Source organism: Sinocyclocheilus rhinocerous, unplaced genomic scaffold (assembly GCF_001515625.1).
Source record: "Sinocyclocheilus rhinocerous isolate Xijiao unplaced genomic scaffold, SAMN03320098_v1.1 scaffold772, whole genome shotgun sequence".
Classification (NCBI taxonomy): domain Eukaryota; kingdom Metazoa; phylum Chordata; class Actinopteri; order Cypriniformes; family Cyprinidae; genus Sinocyclocheilus; species Sinocyclocheilus rhinocerous.
The window spans coordinates 249471-268238 of record NW_015641026.1 but is presented as its reverse complement, the minus strand read 5'-3'; the positions used below and the strand labels follow the sequence as shown (position 1 = coordinate 268238).

Sequence of the window (18768 nt, the reverse complement as noted above, 5' to 3'; positions counted from 1 at the left end):
GTTGTAATACATTATATCTTGTTGTAAATAATTATAACCGAATTTAAAATGCATAGTGTAACAATAAATTGATAAGTGTTATAATGTCTTAACTGTGGTTACAACTATACTGGAGATTTTACAATGCATTATAAGGTGCATTACAAGGCATAATTAATGCATTAAAACTACTTTTATAATGCATTATATATAAAGGCTTTAAAGGGTTAGTTCATCCTAAAATGAAAATTGTCATTAATTACCCTCATGTCGTTCCAAACCCGTAAGACCTTCGTTCATCTTCAGAACACAAATTAAGATATCTTTGATGGAATCTGAGAGCTCTCTGACCCTCCATAGACAGCAACGCAACTGAAATGTTCCCAGACAGAAACGTAGCAAGGACATCGGTAAAACAGTCCATGTGACATCAGTGGCTCAACTTCAATTTTGCGAAGCTACGAGAATACTTTTTGTGTGCAAAAAGCCCATATAAGCACATATGAAAGAAAAAAAAATGCCCCCAAAAAAATCTGAATTGTATAGTAGCCTATGTGTACAGTGCAACAGCAAAGAGCTTTTTTACATTTTAGAGAAGTCAAGTTGCGCTACTGAACAGGACCACATGGTGATGCCAAAAAAAAAACTAAACCAACCGCCTGCTGACTGCATATATCTACTACAGTACACGGATCCATTCAGAATAACTAGACAGCAACATACACATGACAAATCAAAACATTATCTTGAATGTGTGTGGAAACAACGTGAATGTACGGAAATGTCTGTGCCTGTGCATACATAAAATGTGCGATTGGTGCGTCAAGAGCACTCATACACGCATTATTATAACGGACTCACGCGTGCTTACTGTATGACTCCTGTACGTTAAGGATTGTAAAATTAATCGCATGCGTTAACGTGTCAACGTTGACAGCCCTAATATATACAGTGGGGAAAATAATTATTTGATCCCCTGCTGATTTTGTAAGTTTGACCACTTACAAAAAAATTAAGGGTCTATAATTTTTATGGGGTGAGGGATCAGCCCCGAACTACACAGGAGGAGCTTGTTAATAATTGTGACGAGTGGGGGCGGGGCCGAGAGCCGTGGGAATTGTAAGTGGGCAAACTTACAAAATCAGTAGGGGATCAAATAATTATTTTCCCCACTGTACATACATACATACATGCATACAATTGAAAAGTTTAAAAAATAAATAATATGTTACATGTATTGACAGGATCAGCTGGATAAACAAGTTCCTCCCAAATTTTGCACGTCTGTTTACATTTTTGCCTAGAAATGAGAAGTTAAACTCCTTAATTCTTCCAAATACTTCAGCTCGAACACTTCATATCCACTTTAAAGAGCTACTCAACCTTCCTCTGTCTGCTTGTTCTGTTCCCATAACTACAGTGCCGTCTCGCAATCTGTCTATTTGATCACTTTATATAATGTGTACAGACGTGTGTGTATGTGTGCCTTCCATCGCCATGGAGATCTGTCCGCCTGTCTGTTTGATTATGATGTTTGCTTTGTTTATCTTTATCAATCTTCTGATTTCTAGCCTGCATTTCTTAATAACACCTCTGAGTCTCTTAATCTACAGGATGATGTGTCCATGTGAATGTCCTGTCACGCTGAGGCACCAAATATTTGTTTCATCTGGAGTTTCAAATATTCATTATTTATTCTTGGCTTAATCATACAGTGTGACTTAAATTGTCCAGTCTATCTGTATTTTATTCTACCTGTCTGTCTGGCTCGCAGTCAAAGCTGTGCCTCTCTACTGTTTTGTACATTGAGGCAAAAATAGCCACAGTGGCAAAAGAGTGGTAGAGGCAGAGCCAAGAATGACTGCAGGACATCATGGGAGATGTTCCTCTTTGTGGCAGCAAGCTTTTATTGCCGTGTGTGTGACTGTGTGTGTTTTCCTTTGAGCTCAAAAGGCTCTCTTTTAGGCCAGACACATTCCTGCAGTGTCCACCACGTGTCATCCTGTCCCTGATGTTTTGAAAGCAGTCGTATTTTTAGATGTGAAGGTGATTTTTGTGTGTATGATGGAGAGACAGCCACTAGGCACCCTTTCCATTAAACCAAGCTCCAAACCAAGTGTACAAAGACAGCAATCTCACCACTGAGAAATACACGTGTTATGCTGACTCAAATTTGAATGTGTATCCATTAATGCAGTGGTTCTCAAAGTGTGCGGGCCATCAGCAGAAAAAGAAAAGAAATAAAACTGTAAACAGCCAAAGGACGTAACTTATAATGGGAGATGGATCAGTTCGTGAAAGGGAAGAGAAAAGCCATAGATGAAGTCGCACAGGCCCAGGCAGGTGCTGGTCATTCAAAAGCTAAATGCAGAAAATATGTTTAATGTCGGGGATTTGTCATGTCGCGCCACATCCAGTGTAAACGGAGTCACTGATTATAATGGGTTCTACTGTATTTTGCCGCTCGCATCCGGTGTAGGAGCGTTGTTAATTTCGTTGGTGAGGAGGAAAGGCCTGTGTGTGTCCTATGCCTTAGCGGACAGCATGAAACCCACACAAAAAAATAAATCAACTTGAAAACAACAAAACTAAATATGAAAAAACTACAGAGAGAATAAGAATAATAACAGTTATTCTCTGTATGCTATTTTTCAATGTTTCAAGTGTTGCAGGTGTTTTTTCCGCTGTAGATTTTTTTTATTAAAAAAGCATTAATTTTTCATAATGTTTATTGAAATTATTTGGTAGTCTGAGGTGAGATGGGGAAGAGGGAGGGGGGGTGGGGCACCAGATTTATTTATAGGTTTAAAGGGGGGCGCGACCAAAAAAGTTTGAGAACCACTGCCTTAATGTGTTGTTAACATCAGACACTTAGTATAATGAAAACTGGCACGTTTTAACCGTGCAGGCAGCACCAGGAAATCAGTATGGTGCCAGCACAGAGTCTTACAGGAAGTTTGAACCTCACACAGACCTACTCTAGCTAGCTAATAAGGAGAGGAAGAGGGGTGGTGGATGTGAGAGGAGGAGAGAAAGAAAGAGCATTGAGAGTGAGAGAGGAGGCGGTGAATGATATTAGAATTTGGAGGAGGAAGTGTGTGGAAAGCTTATTGAGAAAATGTGACTTCCTATTTGTTTGCTTATTGTGACAGAAGTTGAAAACAGTTTGACTTGAATACTTAATTTTGTCACATTTGAATCTATAAATTAAATAAAAAGGCTTATTCTGTGTATCTAAATCTAGATAAACTTACAGTATACTTGCAGTTACTATTATAGTTTTGATAATCCTACATTACTAGCCCTTTAAACATTTACCTTGGTAACCAGTGATTCTACCAAAATGCAGTTATTGTGTCACTTCAGTTAAACTGTGGTAATTTTTACATCAAAAATTAAAATGACAAGGGTTTGGAAAGCATCTGATTGAAAGTATTGCCATAGTAAGGTTTTTTTTTTTGTTTTTTTTTTACATTTTTAAAAAATAACTAAAGAACAAATTTTGATGGAAACTTCGATTCATATGGTAGGTTTGTAAGTGAGTGTATTGCATTATCAAAATAAGTCTGTGGCAGTCTTTGGGCTTTTAGTAAATTTAGCTCAGTTTCACACCTTTATTGACAGATTTCACACATACACACATTCTGGCTTTGAGAGTTAGCACACCCATCTGTGCTCATTGGATAGGGATTATAAAGCACAGTTTTCCTGATTGACAGAAATGGAAACTTAAATTCAGATCAGGGGCATGTTCCATAGAAGAAAGAGCTTAAATGTATGTAAGAAAACCTTTTTGTTACACCTTTTGTAATAAAGAAGTTATAATCCCTCTTGAAATGGTATCCCAATAAATATGAGAGATGGTTTTCTTAGTAAGGAAGGATGGGATGTTTTTTTTCTTACTGTGCTTTTTGGAATTTTCATTTTCACAAATACTGCTCTTTTTTTAAAATTCAAACTTCATGGGATACACTTCCACTGAAAAAGTTATGAAATTAAAATGGACTGTTCCATTAACATGCATTTTTTCTATACCCTTTTTTCTCTACACCCTTTGAGGAAAATTTCCCTTTCCAATAATCTGTAATAAATCTCAGATACAATCCCTTATCAGCAACCTGAGATGCTCTAAAGAAGTCTGGCATAGATTATATAGGCCCTCATAAAAAACTTCATGTTGCTCTGTCTGATATTCCTGTCTGCAAACTCAGCAAGTATGAAAGAATGAGTGGTGAGAAGACAAGTGGTGTTTTCAGCCCAAGCCACAAATCATGTGACTGCCTGAACTCTCATTATTTCGCATCAGTTCCAGTCTCTTCACCTCTGAGGCTGCTGGATTTAATGCCTCTGTCTGTGAGGCTAGTAAATCTTAGTGCTTTTTGAAATACATGAGTATGCTAGCCAGATCATGCAGAGGTAGTTAGCTGTTAGTGGCCAGAGATTGAATAAAATTACTCAAAATTGATGTTTCATACTATACTATATAAGTCGATAGCCTGTGAGTCAAATAGATTAGTTTTTTTTATTCAGTTCCAAGACCAAGTCTTCATTGCCTCTATCTGATCTTGTCATTTGTTATATGGCACATGGGCAGATCGCTTTGTTGCTGATGAATTACATAAAAAGGAGTTGAGCGCAACTTTCATTTTCAAGTCCAAGTTTCAGTTTCAAGCTGTATTCAAAGTGAGAGCAGACATCTGTTTTTGCTTATCGATATAATAATTGGCAGTAATGCGATTTCAGGGAACTTTACTGCAGTGTTTGACCAGACTATTTGAAAGTCTTTACATTTTTGTTTTCCTAATTTCCTAGATTTGTAGTTGTTGTTCATTTTTTCCTTAGGAAGGATAATATTTCCTTCTCTTCTGATGTACCTTTCTGCATAATGTTGAAATACACGTACCTTTCATAAGGTTACAAGCACATCACTCTTTCATCTTATAGGGTTTCATTAGGATTGTGTGTCTTTGTCCTTGAACTCTGTCCTTGCACACCAAATACAGTAATGGGTCTTGCCATACAAATTGTGTGTGGTATGAAATATCCATATCTCAGAATGTCTCTGCCCTCGCATGGAACAGGGATCCCAGACCTTCTCTAGATTTAGACTAAACCCTGCAGCAAAGCCATTGGAGAACCAAAACGTAGCTAAGCATGCCTCAGCACTGAAGCTTAACATAGATCGCTCTGAATTTACGTCAGCCAGTGGGGCATGATTCCTCATGAGAGGATTGCCTGCATGTGGCATCTGCATCCCCCACGAACATGTAATATTCATCTCTGACGTTACCATTTGTGGTGCATTCAGTGTCATGGAGTGCTCTGCTTGACGTCACAAGGTTCAGTACATTTCAGGTGTTGTTCTTTTTGTAGCTTTCAGCAGCTCCAGTGTTTTTCTTTGGAAAATACATCTTTGAAATCTAAATAAAGTCCTGTGGGCTGGAATATTGGGGAAAACAGCCATTATAAACAGTTGTTAGTTTTAGTTGAGCTGTGTTCAAATCTCAATCACAGCTTAAGTGGGGGATGGAATTTTTCCCCATGTGGTCTCTCAAGTAAATTATGCTGAAAGGATGCTAGTTTCTGTGAACAACTACAGTATAGACCACATTTCCTTTACTGCATTTTCCAATGTGTTTGCTAGCAGATTTAATTGTCTGTAAATAGATAATTTTGTGTAGCCTACTTTTGTGAGTTGGAGGAATACCATACAGTATATCCACACAGCACTGCTTAATCTTTTAGCTTGTTTTACTTCACTATTAGCCTAAAAATAAAGACCAATACACCCACCACCACACATACAAATGTATATGCGTTCACTCCATATATTCACTAGCATCTGTAAACTGTTGAGGTGCAGTTTTTGCTGAACAGGTTTTTCTGACATTGAACTGATAAAGGTTCATCCCATACTATTAATAATAAATGAACAATCTTTTAAGTTACATACATTTAAAAAGCACTCCAGAAATAGAGTGAGTTATCCTCTGCTGTAGTATTAGAGGTTTATTAGTTAAATGTGTTGTGAAACATGGAACAATCTCTGAATCAGAGGCGGGAAATGTATTGTAGCACCTTAACTTTTAATACTTCATCTCAAATCTGCTATTATTCCTTTTTTTACAGAAAGAATGGCTCTGCCTAAACTGCCAGACCCAAAGGGCTCTCTCTGGGCAACTTGGGGATATGCCACCTCCACCTTCTCCATCCAAGCTACCAGCCAAACACGAACCCACCCCTTCCTCCTCCCCAGCCCGTGCTGCATCCTCCACCCCTTCCTCTTCTGCACCTACTGCCACTGCCACCCCCGCCAAAGGGCTAACACGGATGCCCAGCATAACTCAGGCCCCAGCTGACAAGTCTGAGCCAGTCTCAGCCAAAGTTGATGCTAAAGATATCAAAAATACAGATGCAGAACAAGGGGTTACAGCAGAGCCAGTACTGAAGAGTACACAGGTAGTACCAGAAGAGAGCAAAGAACAAGCACCTGGCACCCTGAATGAAAACACAGAGGGCGTAGCAACTATAACCGAGCAAATAGTTAAGGAAGATGCCCCTCCTTCACCTCATGTTTTAAAAGAGACGGCAGATGTTAAAGGGGCAGATGTAGAACAGGCTGAAACTGTAGAACAAACTGAGGACCAAGCAGCGGTACAGAATACAGAGAAAAGTGAGCCAGAACAGTGCCAGGTCAAAAAGACAGAATATGCTAATACATTTGAAACGGAGCCTGAAAGCAGCCAGGAAGCACCTATAATTGATAATGTTATTCAGACCCTTCTGGTTAGTGACATGGAAGCCATTTCAGAAAAAGAAATAGAGCCGCAATCCACTGAGACATCAGAGCCAGCCACAGAGATCAAAATGACACAGTCCAATGCAAGCTCTCCTATAAGCAAGGAACCACATAGTCAGACTACAGAGAAACAATCTGAAGAGCTCGCACTACCCTCAAATGTAGATACGGTAGATAACATGCCTGTAAAGGAAAGCTCTATCGAGACAGCAACTACTGATCCTGATCAACGTAGCATAGGGGATGTGCCAGAGAGGAAACCTGAGGCCTCTGTGCAAATTGAGGCACCAGGGATTGAGTCCAGTGAGCCCCGTGATAATCAGCCATCCTATGATATTACCTATCAGGAAGAATCTGCAGAGCCAGAAAATAGAGCAGATCGACTTGAAAATGGAGTCATAGCGGAGGCCATTTTGAATAACGAATTAATAGAAGAGCAGGTTACAGAAACAACACAGTTAACCCCCCAAAAGAATGTAAATGTATGTGACAAAGAAGAGGTTATAGTAAAAATGCTAGAGATGAAAGATCCATTTGAAAAGTCAGAAGTCACTAGCAAAGATTCTAGTCTTATTGCAAATTATATTTGTGTAGATAATAACGATGAAAATTCTGAAAAAAGTCTAAAAGAAGATAAGATAGAGGTAGAGGACACATCACAAACACAATTAGATGAGCTCTCACAATCTCCAGTTACTGAACTCAACTTCACAGAAGAAATATTGGCGAGTGGATCTGAAAATGTTAGTAAATATAACCCAAAGGATCACTGCACTAAAGAGCTCTGTGCAGAAAAAGAGGATAGGCCACTGGAAAAGGAACAGATGAGCACAGATAAAGTAGTGCTGGAAAAATGTATGCCAGATCAAGCAGGTGGAGATTTAGAGATCCTCAAGAACACAGAGCAGAAAGTCACTCTCAATACTTTCTCTGAACAAGAGATTAGTCCAGATAAAAACATAGAGGAGAAAAAAATGGGGGATACATACCCTCCAGCCCTTCAAGAAGCTGCTCCCAAACCAGAGAAAAAGATGTCAGAAACAGAGAAAGTATGTGAGCAAAACACAGAGTCAGATGCTGTTATTACAGAGAATGAGAATGAATGTAAAGTAATTAAAGATAAACTATCATCTGTTAATAATCATACTGTTTCAGAGATTGTAGAAAAATTATTTCCAGAAGAAGAGGAAATTAGGCAAATTCCAGACACTGTGACAGAAAAAGCTCTAGAACAGTCTGTCATGCCAAGAGGTTTTACTGACCAGAAAATAGGAGTCCCCTCATCCCCTGTGGTTAGTCAGAATGAAGACATAAAAGCAATAATTGAGATTAAGCCTGAAGAGATGCAGTCTACACAGCAAGCCCAGACTCCTGCTGTGAATGAGATGGTAGAAAAAATATTGCCAGAACAGAATGATATTAGGCAGATTCCAGACTCTGTGACAGAAAAAGATCTAGAACATTCTGCCATGCCAAAGGGTCTTACTGACCAGGAAATACAAGTCTCCTCATCTCTGGTGGTTAGTAAGCATGAAGATGAAAAAGCAGTAATTGAGATTAAACCTGAAGAGTTGCAGTCTACACAACAAGTCCAAACCCTTGCTGTAACATCTACTACATCTAGTGTGAAAGATAAATTAGTCAGTGAGGAGCTGATGGAAAAAGCACTGGTTGTAACTGACCTGGAAGTCACCAAAAAAGCTAAACTTGAATCTACAGCTAATTGTGTGCCCCATAGCCTAGACCATGATGTAGAAGTAGTCTCCCCACCATCTACATTTAGCCAACAGGAAAGAAACAAATCAGAGGAGGGGAAGTTGACCTCTGAACCACAAGAAAAATTGGATGATGTGCTACAGCCATTGATAAAGTCTAATGAAATTAATGAATCTGGAGAGGTAACTGTACATGTAGCTGTAGAGGTATAGATATCTTGTAGATGAACTAGGTTCATTGTGTAGACACCTACAGTATCCCACAGTTGATCTCAGGTAGAGGTATAGATAAATTGTAGAAAATCTAGGTTCATTGTCTAGACACCTACAGAAACCCAATGTTTATCTTATGTAGTTCTTATTTGTCTTATAAATATAATGCATGTTTTTCATAGCTTGTCAGATTCTAATTCTTTTTTTCTGTTTTGTAGAATAAAGAAGAGGCTCCTGTCCCAGTGAAAGAGAGTGAGCTACTGAGGAAGCCTGGTAAGAAAGATAAAGAAAGCAGCCCTATGAGTCCTTCAGACTTGGCCAAGTTGGAAAGCACCGTCCTTCCAATACTAGAGGCTCAGACAACATCTAAAGAGAAATCACAAACTGAAACTCCAAAGGTCAAGCGTCGACTGGAGGTGTTGCCAATGTCTCCAGAACCCAGCTCAGAGGATGACCAACATGGAGAATCTCAAGAGCAAAAAATTGATGTACCAAAAAAAGAGCGGAAAAAACTTTTGGTTCCAACTGATATTCAAGGAGATTCTTTTGAGGACAGTAGTGAGGGAGAACCTTCACCTAAACTGCAAAGGAAAAAGACTGTTGGAGATAAGAAAGTAGAAATGGAGAGTCCTATGGATGAGGAGGATTTCATCCGCAAGCAGATCATCGAGATGAGTGCAGATGAGGATGCATCACCATCTGATGAAGAAAACATTGCCAGATGGAAAATTAAAGATCAAGAGAAGACACAAATGGAACAAAATGCAAAGAAAGATGAAAAGGACAAACGTGAATTCTGCAAAGGGGGACGCCTTCTCAAAAATAGCAGTATCAGTCCAGAAGATGAGCCTGAACGCGTCCTTCCAATACTAGAGGCTCAGACAACATCTAAAGAGAAATCACAAACTGAAACTCCAAAGGTCAAGCGTCGACTGGAGGTGTTGCCAATGTCTCCAGAACCCAGCTCAGAGGATGACCAACATGGAGAATCTCAAGAGCAAAAAATTGATGTACCAAAAAAAGAGCGGAAAAAACTTTTGGTTCCAACTGATATTCAAGGAGATTCTTTTGAGGACAGTAGTGAGGGAGAACCTTCACCTAAACTGCAAAAGAAAAAGACTGTTGGAGATAAGGAAGTAGAAATGGAGAGTCCTATGGACGAGGAGGATTTCATCCGGAAGCAGATCATAGAGATGAGTGCAGATGAGGATGCATCACCATCTGATGAAGAAAACCTTGCCAGACGAAAAATTAAAGATCAAGAGAAGTCGCAAATGAAACAAAATGCAAAGAAAGATGAAAAGAACAAAAGTGAGTCATGCAAAGGGAGACGCCATCTCAAAAAGAGCAGTATCAGTCCAGAAGATGAGCCTGAACGGAAGAGTATTATCTCTGTAACTAAAATTGAAGAACTAGCTAAAGGAGAACAACCTTCAGTAGACAGTGGAGCTGGTATACGACATTTTAAAACAATTGAACTTAACAGTACAGCGACTGTACGTCAGATATCAGATGACGGTGAGCTAGAGAGCCTTACAGACTCTCCTGATGACAGGTCAAGAGGTGAAGGCTCTTCCAGTTTACATGCATCCAGTTTTACCCCAGGAACATCTCCAACATCTTTGTCTTCTCTTGATGAAGACAGTGACAGCAGCAGCCCAAGTCATGTTCGGTCTAGTGGTGAGGGCAAGCAGCAGAGGAAAGCAAAGCACCGGTCAGGCCAGCTTCCTACCATTGAGGATTCATCAGAGGAAGAGGAGCTGCGAGAAGAAGAAGAGCTTCTGAGAGAACAGGAGAAGCAGAAGGGCACAGGAAAAAAGTCAAAGAAAGACAAAGAAGAGATACGGGCACAGAGAAGGAGAGAAAGACCCAAAACTCCGCCAAGCAACCTCTCACCAATTGAGGATGCATCTCCCACAGAAGAGCTACGACAAGAAGCAGAGATGGAGGAATTCCGCAGGTCTTCCTGCTCAGACCTCTCCCCAAGCATGGAGTCAGAACCAGAGAGCTTTGAGATTCTCCCAGAGAAGATTGTTGCTGTCCAAAAAGTGTATCAGTTACCAACATCAGTCTCACTGTACTCTCCAACAGATGAGCAACACACTGATAGTCAGTCCAAAGAAAAGAGAAAACATGCATTAAGAAGTGCGGATGAGGCATATGAAGAGATTATGCTCAAGGTCAAATCTCCAACTAACGATGGAAAGGAACATCCACCTGGTAAAGAATCTCTTTATGGGAGCATGCTGATAGAAAATTATGCATATGAGTCTCTTGTTGATGATGCGTCCTATGAGCAGGAACCAGATAAACTTTTTGTGTCAGAGAAACCCAAAAAACCCCTGAGATCACCTGATGAGGTTTATGAGGACATGATGCAAAGAAAGGAAGAGATGATGCTTAAGGAACAGGGGATAAAACACGGTAAGCCAGTAGAAGATGCTCCTAAAGCAAAAACTGTGTTGCCCGAAACTGACTCAAGCAAAGAACAAAGCATTATGTCATCAAGCACCACAGGTCAGTCCGGAAAGGATAGAAGGCCATTATTAAATGCAGAAGCAGCCTATGAGGAGCTTATGAAGAAGCAAAGAGCAGTACTAACTCCAGGCACCAGTCCAACTCAAGCAGGCCCTGATCTGAGTGGCATGGCACAAGGTACAACAATAACCCAGGTTGAAAAAAACGATCCAGCACCCCTACGAAGAATACTGCCTATTCCTGATCTAAGAGTGACACCGTGCTCCTCAGGTGAAGAGGAATCTGGTGAAGAGAGTATTTCTGATCAAACACAGGACTCTGAGAAAGCTACAGTTTCAGTTACAAAGACTGAACCAGAACCACTTGTGGATGAGGCTTTCCAGAAAACATCAGCCTCAGAGCCAGTCGCAGATGATTTGTCACTACAAAGAGAAGTAGCATTGCCTGCAGTATCAAGTGATTCACAGGATGCCACAGAAAATGATGTAGGAATTGAGCAGACAGTTGTTGTTGACTTGTCCAAGTCATCAGCCCCTAGTCAAATTGACTCTTTTACAGCACCAGTTCCTAGTGTAATTTCAAGACCGTCGGCCCCAGTAGTTGTAAGTGTATCACCTTTGCCCACAGTACCGCAATATATAGTACCCACTGTACCTAGTGTTGTATCAACTGCTCCACCAGTTCCTCCCAAACCAGTAGTACTACGCAGAGCTGCATCTCTGGAAAAAGCAGACATTCCAGTTCCTCCACCCTTACCCCCTCCAACACTACCCAAACCCTCTGTGTATCCCAAAAAGACTCCACCACAGGTCCCCCCAAGAACTACTCCAGTTGGCATGCCAACCACAGGGGACAGTGTACCAGTAAGACAGCCTCTCACTCCAGGCTATAAGCCCCATGTTCCTCCACCTGTACCACCTAAGCCATCCTCTATCCCTGCAGGCCTAACCTTCAGTCACAAACCTGGGGAGACTGTTAAACCTCGCATAGCTCCCAAACCCATAGCTGGTGCTCAGCCACCCTTTACAGCCCACACACCTACAAGACCTACCATACTGAGTACAAGCAGTGCAGATAGTGTCCTTAATCTGAGTCCTTCTGCCGAAAATAAGACCACATCTCCTCTCAAGTCCCCTACATCACCCAGGTTTGGCAAGGTTTTACGTGACACATATGTTGTTATTACTTTGCCATCTCAGCCTGGTTCACCTACAGAAGGTATCACAACCCAAGCCTCAATAGGTCCTAGCCAAGAATCACCTCAGAAGCCACCTCATTCACCACCTCAACCACCTCCACAATCACAAACAACTAGAGTACCATTGGCATTCACACGAATTACTGAATCTATTGAAAGTCAAGAAATATGTGGTCCAGAGAAGGTAGTTTCTAGCATGAGTCATGTCTACGAGGCTATTTCAACCTCAACGCAGCCTCAGTCAATTATTCCAAATGTTGGCGTTCAGGTAGTTACCACTGAAGTCCAAAGAACCACAGTGTCTGTTGTGCATGAAAGAACACCACCTCCACATCCTATTCCAAGAGCCTCTGGCATCTCTGTTGTTCAAGAAAACATAAAACCTGAACCAGCTCAAGTGCAGAATGGTCATGCCTACCATCCTGGTGAGGTCGTGGATCTCCGTACCCCAAAGATAGATGCAGAGACATCCATAAAAGGTGTGGATCTGTCTTCCTCTGAGTCAGGACGACAGTCCCTTGCTATTGATAGTGGTGGACGTCAGCAAAGTGCTGTGCAGTCATCTGTAGTAAACCTAAGCACTGATACGTCCTCAGTCTCTGTGGTTACTGACAACATCACCATCCTCACGTGCACAGCCACTGTAGCTTATGGTAGTGATGTATCTCTGTCAACATCAATGCCTCTCCAACTTACAACAGCTAAATCCTTTGAGCCTGTGTCTCAAATTATTTACAGACCTGTGGATTCTCAACCAGAGAAACCCATAAATCTCTCTACAACAATGGGTAAAACTGGTCCTGTAACAATGGCTCCTACAATTGCAAGCAATGGCATTTGTGCAACTATACCCCCTCGTCTAGAAACAGGCTTATCCGGTGCAGTTGATCTCACCACAGTAAAACCTGCACAAACTGTGGTTGCAATGAATGGGTCCACTGCAGAGGTGGTTACTGCTGTAATTACAGAGGATGATGGAAAACCAGTAGATCTTACTGCTGGAAGAAGAGCAGTCTGCTGTGATGTAGTCTACAAGCTTCCTTTTGCAAGCAGCTGTACAACTCAGCAGCCCTCAGCTCCATTACCAGAGGATCGCTTTGGCTACAGAGATGACCATTATCAATACGATCGTACTCCTTATGGTATGAGAGGTCTTGGTGGCATTAAACCCTCAATGTCGGACACAAACTTGGCAGAAGCTGGTCTCTTCTTATATAAAAGTAAGCATAGTTATGATTACAAGGAGACCACTGAAGGTGCTGTAGACCTGACATCTGGAAAAATGTCGGTGGCAGGTCAGTATGACATTGAAGATCTTTCTTCTCGATATCATTTTGAGTTACCTCTACTTATTCCCAGCTGATTTTTTGTATGCCTGCCTGTATTTTTGGGAAGTCATTTTGCATGCTCTCAATATATATATATTTTAATATTATTATTATTATTATTTTTTTTTTTTTTTTTGCATGTCACTGCATGCTAATCTGTATACTTTTTGATGCTTTATTTCTCATCCTTTGGATAGTGCATGGTTATATCAATGCTGTTACCACTGCACTCTTTGTATGTGCTGAACTCTAATCTAACAAAATGAACTTTTAACAGGTGAAGCTGTAGACTATTCGAACAAGTCTACAGGAGTGTGCACTGGAATGACAGTTCCACAGTACACACAAGCCAGGATTACTTCAGCAGTTGGAACCCACTATGGTGTTTCTAGTGTCCTAAGATCTTCCAATGGTATTGTTTATTCTTCTGTAGCAGCTCCAGTCCCTTCTACATATGCCATAACCACCCAGCCTGGCTCTATCTTCAGCACATCCTACAATACTCTGTCAGGGATGCACACAAGTGATACTATGCCATCACTGTCAACTCTACAGAATCAGCCTCTCACTAGGTCGCACAGCTTTCTTTCAACAATTGCTGTAACCACAGCAGAAGAACAAAGTGACTTACCATTAAATCTGGAGACTGTTGTTTCAAAGGCTGGCCTTTCAACAACTCTCTCAGATGTAATTTCAACAGTCACCACAGTGGCAGCACTGGACACCTACACAAATGCTTCACTGGAGGCAATTGCAGCCTCTTTAGAAGCTCTGTCTTCACCCTTGGTTCCAGGAGATGGACAGTACCAGATGGAGTGTGAGCTTCTTGAGCTAGAAAAGATGAAGCAGCAACGCTTGGCTGAAGAACTTGAGTGGGAGAGACAGGAGATACAGCGGTTCCGTGATCAAGAACAGCTTCTTGTGCAGAAGGAGCTGGAAGAACTCCAGGCCATGAAACAGCAAATACTATGTCAGCAAGAAGAGGATAGACAGGCCCACCTTTTGATGCAAAAGGAAACTTATGCTCAGCAACAGGAGCAGTTAGAGCAGATCCAGAGACTCCAAGAACAGCTCAGACAGCAGTTGGAAGAACAGAAGTTCAGGCAGATGTATCCAGGTGAAGTCCTGCCAGAGGCTCTTGTTGTGGCAGGAGAAAGAAAAATGGACAGTGGCTGCCAGACTGATGAGGAGGATAATACTGAAAAGGCCTACACTGCAGGAAGGAAAAAGAAAAGTACAAAAAAAAGTGTTGATAGCTGTGTACAGACAGATGATGAAGACCAAGATGAATGGGAAGTTCCTGCTCGAAGCAGGCGCAGTAGAACACGTGGTGGTAAAAATGGCATGGGTGAAAGAGGAGCTGTTTCAGTTCAGGCCCTTACTGAAATCTCTGTACAAACAGACCCCTCAGGAACACTTAGGGGGCACTCTGTGCAGGTAGATACTAGATTAGATTATCCTGACTCTGATATAACTTCTTCTCCAAAGAGGCGTCCCACTCCACTTGATATAGGTCAGTCTCCTCACCTCAAAGCAGATGCCTCTACTCTTCAGGTTGTCCCAGGTCCTCCCAAATCCCCAAAAGTACTGTACTCCCCAATTTCCCCTTGTGTATCCCCTAGCAAATCCCTTGAGTATTTGTCCTATGGGAAATCCCTTGGAGACACAAGCCCACAGAGAATACACTCTGCCACAGATCTATCCAAAGGTCCACCAACAAGTCCTAGGGCTCCCAAGGTCATACAAAGGTCAATGTCTGACCCTAAACCCATGAGCCCAACTGCTGAAGAAAGGGCAGCAGCAAATTTCCAGTATTCTGAGGGTTACTCTGTGAGTATACAGTATTTTTTTTTTTATAAGTGTTTAAGTTTTGTGAGAAGACTCAGCTTGGAAAATATGCTGAAATTTCATGTCTTATTTACTTGCTTTTTACATAATTGTTTGTTAATATATGACTTCAAATTTATAATGCCTCGAGGCAGATTTATCATATTTATTTGTGTAATATCTTCATGCTATTGTTCAGCTTACAGTGGGTACGGAAAGTATTCAGACCCCCTTAAATTTTTCACTCTTTGTTATATTGCAGCCATTTGCTAAAATCATTTAAGTTAATTTTTTTTCCTCATTAATGTACACACAGCACAGAACTGGAGAGGATTTGCAAGGAGGAATGGCAGAGGATCCCCAAATCCATGTGTGAAAAACTTGTTGCATCTTTCCCAAAAAGACTCATGGCTGTATTAGATCAAATGGGTGCTTCTACTAAATACTGAGCATTTTTCAGTTTTTCTTTTTTAATAAATCTGCAAAGATGTCAACAATTCTGTGTTTTTCTGTCAATATGGGGTGCTGTGTGTACATTAATGAGGAAAAAAAATTTACTTAAATGATTTTAGCAAATGGCTGCAATATAACAAAGAGTGAAAAATTTAAGGGGGTCTGAATACTTTCCGTACCCACTGTATATTGACTTTCTCTCTGTTTTTCAAATGTTGCCCTAGGCCTGGTAGCCATTGACATGTTAGATGTCCTTTTTAATATTTTCAGTGCTTGCGCCTTTAAAGGCAATGCAGCAGAACAGCAGATATAGAGTATGTGTTTGTTTACCCATCCTCAAGGCATGTCTGACATGAGAAAACAAAATCCTCTAGAGACCTTTTTTCTTTTTACCATTATACTTTATTCTCATTCAAACTTGAAAACTTAGGTGGTGGTTGCTTGTTTTTAAAGTTTCTTCTGATAATTCTCTTTTTATTTGTCATCCAAAGGGAAAGGGATCTCCAAGTGGAACTCCATCTGGCACCCAAAAGAAGGTTAAGAGGACCCTTCCTAACCCACCTTCAGAGGAAGAAGCGGTTAATGCTGGTCAAACAGCCTACAGCACTGGCTCAGCTCGTCGCCGTCTCTGCCGGAGCACTAACATGGCACGAGCAAAAATCCTGCAGGACATTGACCGTGAACTAGACCTGGTTGAGAGAGAGTCCTCCAAACTGCGTAAAAAGCAAGCTGAACTGGATGAGGAAGAAAAGGAGATTGATGCCAAGTTGCGATACCTGGAGATGGGCATTAACCGAAGAAAGGAGGCATTGCTTAAAGAAAGGGAGAAGAGGGAAAGGGCCTATCTGCAAAGTGTTGCAGAGGACCGTGACTACATGTCTGACAGTGAGGTGAGTAACATTCGTGAAACAAGAGTTGGAGAGGAGGTCAGTGGACATGGGCTTGAGAGACCACGTACTGCACCACAGTCAGAACTTGATGAATTTGTTCCTCCACAGACCAAGCACGACCAGTATGGAAAATATTCCCAGTACCAGTACCCACAGTATCAGCAGTCCCTGTACCAGCCTCAGTCACCATACCAATCCCAGTCCATCTACTCTTCTGTTCCTTCTCTGACTGCCTCACAACAACAGAGCTACCACCAAATGCTTTTGCTCCAGCAGAAAGCCAGACAACAAGCTGCTCTCCTCTCTGAATTAGATTCTACCAAAATTTCCACCAACTATGACACGTCATCTTACTTGGGAGGAAAATATGGTAACCACCTTGACTTGCATAGCCTAGAAGAGCGTGCTGGCAGCTTGGCAGTCAGTCCTATGTCAAATGTATCTGCTGACTCCTTCTATGCAGACTTAGAGCAACATCAAACACCAAGGAGCTATATGCTTTTAGAAGATGCAGCAGAACTTGCAAAAAGCACTGTTAGCCTTTCATCTGCCAGCTATGGCATTGCTGAGAGGGAGCTAGCCAAAGCAGAGCACCTTCTGAGACGCACTGCTGCAGATGTTGGTACAGACTACCTGGGAAGCTCCTCCAGACTTCACTCTTATGGTAAGGCTCAAGATGAAGAGGACCCAATGGAAGAGCCATTTGAACTAAAGCTTTTAAAACAACAACTGAAACAGGAGTTCCGGAGAAGCACAGGGGGCACTGAAAGCTTAGAGCAGCTTGCTGGACTCTCACATCACTATACCACTAGCACTGGAGTGTCTAGTGGAGGCTACAGGGCGTTCCCCAAAACTGACAAGTACAGCATCAGTAGATTGACCTTAGAGAAACAGGCTGCCAAGCAACTTCCTACATCTATGCTCTACCAGAAACACAAAAACACCAGCAACATAGGCAAGTACTCCTCCATCCAGGATAGCAGGGCTCTAGAAACAGACTATAGTAGTTACTTGGGGTCCAGTAGTGCTTCTCCCAGATCAAGCAGACTTCTGCAGGATGAAATCACCTTTGGGCTACGCAAGAACATTGCTGAACAGCAGAAATACCTGGGCTCCACTCTTGGGGCCAACTTGGCAGGTTCACTCAATCTGGGCCAAAGCCTAAATCTGAGCCCAGGCATGAGGTCCACTTTGGGAGAAGACTCTGCTTACCCTAGTGGAAGTAGGTCACGGCCTTCCTCTAGACCCTCCTCTGTGTATGGCCTTGACCTGTCCCTTAAAAGGGATACCTCAAGTTCATCTCTGAGGCTCAAAGCAGAAGGTGACCCCTCCTCAGACACCTCAGCTTTCCAGGCTCCATCAGGCAGGTCAAAACCTACAAGCCTGCCCATTGTACAAGGTGGGCGTGGACGTATTCCTATTGTGGCACAGAACTCAGAGGAAGAGAGCCCACTGAGTCCAGTGGGTCAGCCAATGGGTATGGCACGGGCATCAGCGGGTCCGCTCCCGCCCATATCTGCTGACTCGCGCGATCAGTTTGGGTCATGTTTGTCCCTCCAAGACCCTCAACAGCAACATCTCAGAGAAGATCCTTCAAGAGGGCGTGGCTATGTGCTAATGGATGATCTGCAGGGCACCATGTCTGATAGTGAAGGTAATTTGTTTGTCCACAGACTGTCCTCTTGGAGTGACTCTTCATACACAGTTCCAGATTTTTATTTATCTATGTCTCATCTTGTAAGTGCTCATTCCTGTCTATATGAAGGCATAATTTCTCTGCTGATAACTGCTTTTCTGTCTTGTTTGAGCTTTCTTTTCCTGTGCTTAAATAATGAAAGAATCACACTGTCCCAGTTGTCTGTCTATATTAATTTTTCTGTGGCATAGT

The 18768-nt window shown here is 41.8% G+C and overlaps 1 protein-coding gene across 1 annotated transcript in view; it reads left to right on the top strand.

The window, feature by feature from the left end:
* The window catches only part of LOC107754058 (protein piccolo-like), a 47774-nt gene that overhangs the window by 10565 nt on the left and 18441 nt on the right, over window positions 1-18768 (top strand). Inside the window, exons 4-8 of the mRNA XM_016570373.1 lie at window positions 6109-8676; window positions 8925-9320; window positions 9840-13677; window positions 13988-15540; window positions 16482-18534. Of these exons, the coding sequence (XP_016425859.1) occupies window positions 6109-8676; window positions 8925-9320; window positions 9840-13677; window positions 13988-15540; window positions 16482-18534 (10408 nt within the window). The remainder of the gene's footprint in view (window positions 1-6108; window positions 8677-8924; window positions 9321-9839; window positions 13678-13987; window positions 15541-16481; window positions 18535-18768) is intronic.